Genomic DNA, 11,510 nt, shown 5'->3' with positions numbered 1-11,510 from the left:
TAATCAGATCCTCCATGATCACATTGGATCGTGGAATAGCCTCGATGGACCAAATAGCCCACTCCGGCTGCTAATTGAAATGTTGAAATAGTCTTTGGTGCACAATTCATGGAGTACCTGAAGTTAAAACAGATAAGTAAACTGCAGCGAAGTTATGAGAAAGTTTTGGTGTCTGGTTTACACTCGGGATGTTTGCAGGCTGCCCAGTTCGGATCAGAGTCTAACCTGGGAAAAAGAGGGACGCAGAGCCTGTGCTCTCCCTCCAATTCAGGGGAGCCAGTTCCTGGGTCAAGGTCCTGCCGTCCATAAATATATTGTACAATGACTTTCAACAGCTAACACTCACTTCGAAAAGTTCATGTGAGTTTAGAAATGGAAACGGCTCCTGCCAATGGAGACTGAGCGTGACTGTAACAGGATCTGCCGTGGGCTGGAACCTGCATCACTCTGGGAGGTGGGACAGCTGCTCGGTTATTTGGGGGGGGGGGTGGGGTGGTAGGATGCTGTCATGGCTACTGGAGACTATTCCGTGCAATCCTCAGCAAATGGTAAAGTGGCAAGCCCATCACACACCCCTCAGACGTCACCCATTGATATCCAATCCCATTCAAAGCACACACACAAAGAGCAGTTCGTTGCTTGGAGCAGGATATTACATGAGCGTTCGAGGAGAGACAGAGACACATACATACAAGGAGGTTCCAACACAGGGAGATGACTTTGTACCTTATCACAGATATCTGAAGAGGATTTGCTGTGAGGACTTACTGCGGGGTTCAATCATAGAAGACTTTGAATAGCGTGATCAAAGGACATCACCCAAGACCAAACTACAGCCGTCAACGGATCCTTCATCTGTGTGACAACAGCATGGCCACAGACAAGGTATGGTTTATGGAACGCACTGTGTCTTATTGGGGTCCCCCCCCCCCCACAACAACACGGCTTTAAAAAGCGGTGACCACATTCTCCGGACAAGCCTTTAACCGGTTTGGAGTCCTTCAGAATGGAAGATTTTGCAATTCGAAAGAAGCTGGAATTTAATGCATTTTCCTTTTAAGGCAGTTGGTTGGTGTGTTGTAGTTTGTAATGAGGCCGGAGAACGGGGTAGTTAGGTAGCAGAATGATGGAGGTCAGCCACAGAGAGTGCTGGAGGAGCTCAGCAGGTCGGTGGAGAGAGAAGCAGACTTCAACATATCGAGTCTGATGTGACTTCCCGAAAGCAGCAACAACTGAAAGAAACGCTGTGATTGCTGGGGCAGTGCTAATTATGTTTTACACTCTCTCACTCTCTCTCACACTCTCTCTCTCTTTCTCTCACACACACACGCTGGGGGAGGGAAGGATGGAACAGAAAAGGCCGTGTGACCAAAACAATGGGTACAGCGCGTGGTTTTAACCGTGCAGAACCAGACACGTTATTTTTACAGAATTCACAGCATGAGGAAATGCTTTAACGCTGTCATTGAAATGTTTGTCTCTCCGATTTAAAAACAGAAGCCTGGATGTTTAAGGCTTTTCTGGGAGGTAATGCCCGGGACAGTGAGGCAGTTTCAGATGTAAAACCAGTTCATCATTAATCTCCACCCTCAGCTACAGATACACCTTTAAGAGTTGGGCAGTGTTTTAAAATGGGTTCGTGTCACACTAACTGGAAAAGGGCAATAAGTGTTAAATATCTGAGTGAATTTCCGCCAGATTTGACATAATTAAAGTTTACCAAGAGCGGAGCTGTAAAACCAAATGTTAGTGCACATCCCCAGCAATCGTTGAGTTCAAAATGTCTCCTTTGTGTTTAAATACAGCTCGGCCAGATCCAAAATGGTTCGTGTAGCTAAACCAGCAGTCTGCTTTCAAAGCTTATCAATTATTTTACATTGTAAATTCCGCCACGGGACGTGTTGTAGGGGGTGGAAATGTTGCAGTTTCGACCCCCTTCCCCCGATAGCTCAGGAGCTAGTCTCAGACGCCCTCCCCCCTCCGACTCCCGATTGTTTAGGAGGTCTCAGACCCCCCCCCCCCCCCCCCGACTTAGCTCAGTAGTTCTCAGGTGAAGCTGCTGCAACAGGAATGTGTACATGACCCAGTGAACGTACAGCTCAGCCTGGGGATAGCAGGCTGCTAGTTTATGATGTACTTTTATGGTGGGTTTCAACAATCTGCAACTGCACTGTCCTCTCTGGGATAGTTAACACTTCATATGCACCCTATTCTCAAACCCGTTGGCCATTTATTACATTCTAACACCAGACTCTGTGTGTACGTGCCTGTTTGCATCAAGCAAATATCCCAAATTAAATCACCAAATTTCGAATAATCACGCCTTAACTTCCGCATCTAAAACGATTTAATCGTTTCCAGCATTAACTGAATTTCCCATCTTTGGGGTTTGGGGGTTGCTATTGGCGGTGGTATCTCCGTCATGTGGAGGGAACGAAAAAGCTTAAGTGCTTTCACCGATCTGCTGTTGTAGCAACAGAGAATATCATAAATTCTTAATCAGCAAAATTCACAAACAACTGGACCAACAAAAAACCCTCATCTTCATTCAACTGAAATAACTTGGCAAGACACCAGAAAGGTGTTAAAGCAACAAAAAAGTTTTGGGATGTATGTCTTGATGAAAATCAGCATTTGAAAGTTATACCAATTAAAAATTATTTGGATTCCACATTTCCTCTAGAAGATGGGGTCAGCTGTATCTTCTTGTATGATCAATCTATGATAAGTGCTGTGTTAGCAGGGACCCATTCAAAAACTTTGCGCAGAGTTGCTCAGTAATATTCACAATGAATGTTTAACATGGCTCATTAGTTTTTTTGCATTCGTTAAATGCAACGTTTTGTTGCATCTTTTTAAAGGGATAGAAACATAGACAATAGGAGCACGAGTAGGCCGTTCGGCCCTTAGCGTCTGCTCCACCATTCGGTGTGATCATCCAACTCCGTCCCCTGTTCCTCTTTCTCCCGTATCCTTTGAACCCTGTAGCATTAACAATCCTAGGAATTATCTTGGTCGCCCCTAAATGCACCTGGTTAAACAATCAAAACTGTTCAATGCTGTTGAGCTGTTAATAATTTTATTCCCAAAATGTAGCCAACAATGTTATTTAATGTAAGGAATGCAGCTAACCTACACACACACACGTGCACACATTAGAGTTTTAAATCAGGAACTGCAAAAAGATTTGAGGAGAGTTAAAGTGCCAGCAAGGATAAGCGAGAACAGAGTAGTGAAATAAGTGCCCCGCCAGTTTTCAGGGTGGCATTTGTAAGCTGATAATGAGAGATAGAGACTTTATACAATATAACAAAGTGTGAAGCTGGATGAACACAGCAGGCCAAGCAGCATCTCAGGAGCACAAAAGCTGACGTTTCGGACCTAGACCCTTCATCAGAGACTTTATACAGACTTCCCCATATACACACTACTGTTTCTGATACTTGTTGCATGCCCTGATTTTATGAAATGCAATCTTCACACAATTGCATGGAACTAGAAGATGGTGACTGTGTGTGTGTTTTTCCAGGCTGTACATACATTAGAAGTGATGGGTGTGGAGTGTGAGACAACAGGCATTTGAGCTGTAGGTTGATCCTTGCTAGTCTGCTCTTGTTCACACTCTGTGATTCATTGGATAGCACTCTCACCTTGGAGGTAGAAGATTGCAAGTTCATGTTCTATGACAGAGACTTGAAACTATTTTCCAGTCTGAACCTGTAGTGCAGCACTGGGGGAGTGTTACAGTGGCAGAAATGCCATCTTTCAGATGACGTGTTTAAACTAAGGACCTCTCTGAACTGAAGATGGTGTAAAAGATTGCTGGACAATGTGTTTCAAGGAAAATCAGTGGACCCCCCACCCATGGCTGAGCCAATGTTTACCTTTAAAACAACATCAGATGATCTGCTCATTGTATTGCTGCTATCTGGGATCAAACTGTGCACAATTTGGCTTGTGTGTTTCCTATATAGCAATAGTATAGTAATTTGGCTGGGAAGCAGCCTGGGTCATCCTAAATTAGTGAAATGTGTTAAATATATCCAAATATTTTCTTCTACTGCGTCACAAAAGTGTTTGGATCATCAGAAAAATGATCACATGGGAGACATGTCATACCAAGCTACTACCCTGGGAAGTCTCTAAAAAAGACCCAGTGATTTCCACAATTAGAACTATGAAGCAGTTTGCTGTTTATGTAACATGTCTTGTGATTTTTAAAGTGCTACAGACCTGAGTGACACTGAGCAATATCAGACTGCCTGCTGCAGGAAAATCACTTGACTCGCTCACATGCAGGACACTGCCAAGGTTAAAAGGATAAGATAAATCAGGAGCCTGAGATTAAGTGATGTTTGAGAACTTTATTTGGAACTGTTACTTCATGCAGTATTAAATAAGTCTACTGGGTATAGTGATGCAGCAATAAAGCACTGCGCAAGAGAGATCTTTAATTGCCAGAGGGTTTCCAGTAGGAAATTCCTAGTTTTAGTAATGAAGTTGCTCAGTCTTATTAACATGCAAATGATGTTGGAGTAACTGTGGAATTCAGTGTATTTGGTGAATGGTGCAAGTGTGTACTGGCAATATAAGAAGAGAGTTCCCACAGGGGTGGCAGTTTTATGTCAGTAATAGGGATTGTGAGACAGTAGGTAAATCAGTGTCCACACGAACTCCTCCTGGACCCTGGGCATGTCTTACCCACCTTGTTAGTTTCACCGATGCCTCCAGATTTGCTGTTGCCTGGTGTCAGAGACAGGCAAGTATCCTCACTGGGGCTGAAGTTAAAATTAGGATCTAATGTTGCACCCAACTTTGATCGAAATTATATGAATTTTGCACCCATCAGCTTTGGTTTGTTTAAAAACACTGGTTAAAATTAGAGACAGCAAAGCCCCTGGTTGAGTGCCCCAGGTTATTATGTGTCCATGAGCCCAGGTTCTGCCAGAAAGGTCAAGTTTAAAAAAACTTACCTCTTCCCTCTCAACTTCTCAGAAGTTGTTTTGATTTTTTTTCACAAGTCCTCATTCCTTCTTCCGGAGCTTGGAATTTATTTTGCTGAATGTATTCTCCATAGTTGGGTATAGAAGCCCCTAAAACTCAGTAGAAAGTGAGTCTCTCCAGTGACGGGCTCCAACTCTCAATTCGCAGAATTTAAGCTCCATGCCGTGTATCTGGGATTCTGACTGTTTCAGAAAACCTATGGAAATAGAAAGAACAATAAGGCATTATTTACGTTATGAAAACAGTCCAGGAGAGGCAGTAGACAAATATAGACTCCTGAAATTTTTTGTCTGCTGCTGGCCTATTTATTTTTCTTCCCACTCCTGCCCATAATTAAGGCAACAGTCACGCAATTTCGTTGGTGAAAGTGAGGAAACCTGGCTTTACAATTCAAGGTTAACTGAAAACATGAAAAGAGCTCACATTGTGTGCTTGTGATATGTGGGTGATGCTGATTGCATTAATTTCCTGTCTGTAGCTGCTGACATTGAGAAGGTGATGGTGAGCTGCCTTCTTCAATGGGGTGTAGAGGTGCACACATGGTGCTGTTAGGGGGGGAGCCCCTTCTGAGATTTCATTCATGGCCCTGACTGGTTGTGCCCTTGAGATAATCAGCACTGGCTGCCCGTAACCACAGGCTTTACATGTACAATAACTCTAATTACCCTTTTGATATAACAAAACCTTCCGAGATATCTCAGGAGAGTGTTATAAGCTAAATATACTACATAAGTATATATTTGATCTGATGACCAAAGCTTGATGAAGGAATTAGATTTGGAGGAATAGCTGAGTTGTCGGATGTTGTAGTTGTGGGATTCCAAAGTTTCTGTTGTCAGCAACTGGAGGCAAGAGTAGACCTATCCATTAGTATGGGAATCTTACAGAAATGTAGATTTGGAAAATTAAAGCACAGCATTTTTGCTGCACAATGTAAGACTATGTCTAGGAAACGATAAACTTGTGGTATTATCACTGGACTGTTCACCCAGAGAATGTGTTAATTTTTCCATAGAATCCCTCCAGTGTGGAAATGGGCCATTTGGCCCAACAAGTCCACACCAACTCTTTGAAGAGACTTTCTCCTTTTCCACCCCCCCCCCCCCCCGCCCCGACCCCAATCTTATCCCATCCCTGCAATTCCCCACCACTAATCCACCTAACCTACACATCCTTGGACACCTTAGCCAAACCGCCTACCCTGTACATCTTTTAGACTGTGGGGGTTTGCCAGAGCACCCAGCAGAAATGGGGAGAATGTGCAGACTCCAAACAGACAGTCACCCGAGGCTGGAATTGAACCTGGGTCCCTGGCACTGTGATGCAGCAGTGCTGATCACTGAGCTATCATGCCACCCCATGCTATGTTCTGGAGACCCAGGGTTCAGATTGTGCAAATGGTGGAATTTGAATTCAATGAAAATCTGGAATTAAGAATCTACTGATGACCTGTAAAACAACGTCAATTGCTGGAAAAACCCCATCTGGTTCACGAATGCCCTTTAGGGAAGGAAACTGCCATCTTTACTTGGTCTGGCCTGCATGTGACTCCAGACCCACAGCAATGTGGTTGACTCCTAACTGCCCTCTGTGCAATTAGGAATGGGTAATAAATAGTGGCCTAACCAGTGATACCCTCATTCTGTGAATGAATATAAAGAAATTTCCAGCACTTGGCTGGTAGCCCTGAATGCTGTGAGGTTTCAACTGCTCATCAAAATACTTTGCAAATTGGCTTGGATATTTTGACCAAGGAAAAAATGTTCGTCCGCAATGTCAACATTCTTTTGGTCAACTGTAGTTCAAGGCATTCTGAATCCTTTTGAATTATGACTTTAAACTGAAGAGAGACCTCTTTGAACCACATGTCCTCAATGACCTTAGGTTTAAACAGGGAAACCTGAATCTCTTATGTTTCTCGCTCTTGCTCTCGATCAAGATGTTGGTCACCTAGTACCTCCTGATAGGAGTAGTGTTCAATTCCAGGTTGGGCTATCAAACTAAAATTATAAAAAATCTTTGGATCTATTTTTAAACTGCTAACACTCGGCCTCCTACCCGTTCCAGCACAGCTAAGAGATTCTTCCCCCACAATGTCAGTAACCTACATTTTGTATAGTGCCTTTCGATTAGGTGTTCCACAGGAATGGTTTCAGTCAACATTTGTCACTGAGCCACATGAAGAGATATAAGGACCAGTGACTAATTGCCCAGTCAGAGGCAAGGAGCATTTGAAAAAGGAGAGAGGTATATGCTTTGTGTTGGAATTCCAGAATTTGAGGCCAAGCCATTGCTCCCTAAATACTAGGTGGAGCTCTTTCCCCTTGAGTCACCTTTTGTTTTCCACAATGTTGTCAGTAGGTAGGTTTTCTCTTCTTTCCGTGAGCAAAGCCTAAGTCCCAAACCTGAAATCCTATCTCTCTCTTTCAAGACTGAAATTTATGCCTCCCACTCCACACACCTTAAAAGGGCTAACTTCATACCCACCGCAACAAATGGGACCTGCCTCTATTCTTGTCCCTCCTCATTCAGTGTTTCTACTTGTCACCAACCAGGAGTATCACATTGACTGACTGGCTCCTGTGTGTTGGCAAGATCAGAGCCACTGTTCACTATGTCATTTAAAAAAATGCTTTTTATCTGCATTGGAGCCTCAGCTGCATGGTGGTTGCTAGGAATTGAAATCTTAGCTTTTATATTTTTGTATTTTTTTGTTTATCAAATGGGATGTACTTTATTGGACTCCTTACTGCAGTTTTTGAGTTTGTTATGGATGGGGAAATAGAGGGTACTCAGTGATGTGTAGCTAGGGTGTGGGGTCACGGTGATAGTGAGATTGTTGGACACATTTGGACATTAGTTGTGAGAATTTTGAAGTATTTTTGTGAAGTTATATTCTCAAAACCTGGTTCTGTAGCACACAGATTTTTATTTTTTTCAATGTTTAAGGCCAGCATTTGTTGTCTATCCTTGGGCAGAATGGCTCACTAGGCCTTTTCAGATGGGTCAGGAGCCACATGTAGATCACAGCAGGTAGGGGTGACTGATTTGAACCAGATGGGTTTGTTTTTTGTTTTAATGACTGTATATGGTAGTTTACACTCTCACCGTTCTTGAGTAGTTTTTAAAATTCCAAAATTAATGAACTGAAATCAAATTTCACTCATTTAAACACACATTCTCTGTGTGTTAGAGATAGTAGGAACTGCAGATGCTGGAGAATCTGAGATAACAAGGTGTAGAATGAACACAGCAGGCCCAGCAGCATCAGAGGAGCAGGAAAGCTGACGTTTCGGGCCTACACCCATCAGCATGTGTTCATGCCTGCTGTGTTCATCCAGCTCCACACCTTATCTGGGATAGTGTGTGCCCCTCAGACACTAGTTTTTCCTTCTCTCAAAGTCTAGCCTAAAAAAAGCCTCCTGTTTGCCAGGTTTTCCTACCCTTTGTTGTAACCGTCTTCCCCTCTTCTATACCCATCTTTTTTGTCTCTGTATCTCTCTCATTTTTACTTCTTTTTGTGCAGCAGCATCATCACCTTGTTATTTATTCACTACTTAGAACATAGAACAGTACAGCACAGAACAGGCCCTTCAGCCCACAATGTTGTGCCGACCATTGATCCTCATGTCTGCACCCTCAAATTTCTGTGACCATATGCATGTCCAGCAGTCTCTTAAATGACCCCAATGACCTTGCTTCCACAACTGCTGCTGGCAACGCATTCCATGCTCTCTCAATTCTGTGTAAAGAACCCGCCCCTGACATCCCCTCTATACTTTCCTCCAACCAGCTTAAAACTATGACCCCTCGTGCTAGCCATTTCTGCCCTGGGAAATAGTCTCTGGCTATCAACTCTATCTATGCCTCTCATTATCTTGTATACCTCAATTAGGTCCCCTCTCCTCCTCCTTTTCTCCAGTGAAAAGAGACCGAGCTCAGTCAACCTCTCTTCATAAGATAAGCCCTCCAGTCCAGGCAGCATCCTGGTAAACCTCCTTGAACCCTCTCCAAAGCATCCACATCTTTCCTATAATAGGGCGACCAGAACTGGACGCAGTATTCCAAGTGCGGTCTAACCAAAGTTTTATAGAGCTGCAACAAGATCTCACGACTCTTAAACTCAATCCCCCTGTTAATGAAAGCCAAAACACCATATGCTTTCTTAACAACCCTGTCCACTTGGGTGGCCATTTTAAGGGATCTATGTATCTGCACACCAAGATCCCTCTGTTCCTCCACACTGCCAAGAATCCTATCCTTAATCCTGTACTCAGCTTTCAAATTCGACCTTCCAAAGTGCACCACCTCGCATTTATCCAGGTTGAACTCCATCTGCCACCTGTCAGCCCATCTCTGCATCCTGTCAATGTCCCGCTGCAGCCTACAACAGCCCTCTGTACTGTCAACGACACCTCCGACCTTTGTGTCGTCTGCAAACTTGCTGACCCATCCTTCAATCCCCTCATCCAAGTCATTAATAAAAATTACAAACAGTAGAGGCCCAAGGACAGAGCCCTGTGGAACCCCACTCACCACTGACTTCCAGGCAGAATATTTTCCTTCTACTGCCACTCGCTGTCTTCTGTTGGCCAGCCAATTTTGTATCCAAGCAGCTAAGTTCCCCTGTATCCCATTCCTCCTGACCTTCTGAATGAGCCTACCATGGGGAACCTTATCAAATGTCCCCACACACCACCGCCCCCCCCCCCCCCACTCACCAGCCTCTCACCTATTGTTCATCCCAAAGCATTATATTTGCTTAAAAGCTCTTCACTTTGAAAAGCTTCCAGGTCTGATGAAAGATCATGATTTGAAAAATAGATAACAAGGTGTAGAGCTGGATCAACTCAGCAGGCCAAGCAGCATCAGAGGAGCAGGAAAGCTGACGTTTCATGATGCTGCTTGGCCTGCTGTGTTCATCCAGTTGTACGCCTTGTTATTTTGGATTCTCCAGCATCTGCAGTTCCCATTATCTCTCCCTTCATTTTCACTTTTCAGTTTCCAAGTTTTAACGTTTGCTCTGAAACTACTGAAAAGTTTTGGTTTTTGCACAAACTAGGGGACTCCTAAGTCAGATCCAAAATTCATAATTGCAGCTATGGCCCTGTATTTAATTGTTCATTGAGTTTCAGAATTTAAAATAAGCCGATTGCTTTACTTAACAGGAAAAGCTTTACATTTTTGGTTCCGCTCATTTGACATTTTTAGGCAAGGGGAGGGTTAGTCTTAATTAATTGTCCAACTGAGTGAGTTTAATCTTGTGTTTTTCAATCAATTCAGGACTTTGTGTTACTCAGGAAGTTTTTTTAAAAAAAGCTGATTAATGTAAATGCTGAAAGTAAGGGTCTCTGATTTTTGTCAAGTGCAAACAGTGCCTACTGTCCTCATTCCATGGCTTTCTGCTGAATTGCAGGAAAGGGATTAAACAGTGTGACTGGGGTCTGGGAAGCTAATGATTAATGCTAACAGATAAGTAATTGTTCTGCTAATGAAGCAAAGTGAAATATGCAAATCGACTTTGTGGGAAGCTGAGTCCTGCATACTGCTCTGAGGATCTGTGTTCAAGTGGCTGTTAGTGGAGGAATTTGACCTCAATAAAAACCTGGCATTCACTATCTAATGAGAGATAATGGGAACTGCAGATGCTGGAGATTCCAAGATAATAAAATGTGAGGCTGGATGAACACAGCAGGCCAAGCAGCATCTCAGGAGCACAAAAGCTGACGTTTCGGGCCTAGACCCTTCATCTGATGAAGGGTCTAGGCCCGAAACATCAGCTTTTGTGCTCCTGAGATGCTGCTTGGCCTCCTATTCACTATCTAATGATGATTATAAAACTATTGTCTGGAAAATCTCTTCAGGGAAGGAAATAGCGATCTCTACCTGGTGTAGCCTACATGTGACTTCAGGCCCACAGCAATGTGGTTGACTCTTAACTGCCCTCTGGGCAATTAGGGATGGACAATAAATGTTGATCTAGCTAATGCTGCCCACCACCTGTGAATGGACAAAAATACAGCAGGATTGTAGACTCTGGAAGGTGGAAGTGAACTTAGTTGACTGGAGAACTGAGGCTTTCCTGTTTCACGATAGCCATGTTATAGATGGTAATGGGAAACATTGTTATAAAATGTAAAGTTACTTACAATTACAGTTTGAATCTTACTCAAATGCAAGGAAAACTGTACCAGAATAGAAATAAAGAATGGAAAGAAGGAACAAAAGAGTGTTCACTAACCAAACATCTGCATTTAATGAAATGGTACAGTCGAGTCTCCAGGAAAAGGTTTACCCTGAAATGCAGCCTGTTCCCAACTTTTTCAATGTGTGTATCTCTTCTTTTTCTCTCTTAGTATGCAAAGTACAGAATGTGATCTTACCTCATTGTTTTTTTTCCCCCAGAAAGTTACCGGAAGGTTAATCCTAGCAGTGAGCACTGCAGTGCTTGGGTCAGTCCAGTTTGGTTACAACACTGGTGTCATCAATGCTCCCCAAAAGGTAGG

At 43.3% G+C, this 11,510-nt stretch overlaps 1 protein-coding gene across 1 annotated transcript in view; it reads left to right on the top strand.

Moving 5' to 3' along the window:
• The first annotated feature begins 623 nt into the window (after positions 1-623).
• The window catches only part of LOC125466592 (solute carrier family 2, facilitated glucose transporter member 1-like), a 30,811-nt gene continuing 19,924 nt past the window's right edge, over positions 624-11,510 (top strand). Inside the window, exons 1-2 of the mRNA XM_048561284.2 lie at positions 624-885; positions 11,410-11,505. Coding sequence (XP_048417241.1) covers positions 871-885; positions 11,410-11,505 — 111 coding nt within the window. The 5' untranslated portion in view covers positions 624-870. The remainder of the gene's footprint in view (positions 886-11,409; positions 11,506-11,510) is intronic.

Source organism: Stegostoma tigrinum, chromosome 28 (assembly GCF_030684315.1).
Source record: "Stegostoma tigrinum isolate sSteTig4 chromosome 28, sSteTig4.hap1, whole genome shotgun sequence".
Lineage (NCBI taxonomy): Eukaryota > Metazoa > Chordata > Chondrichthyes > Orectolobiformes > Stegostomatidae > Stegostoma > Stegostoma tigrinum.
The sequence above is the reverse complement of the archived record's forward strand: the minus strand, read 5'-3'. Positions and strand labels throughout refer to the sequence as shown.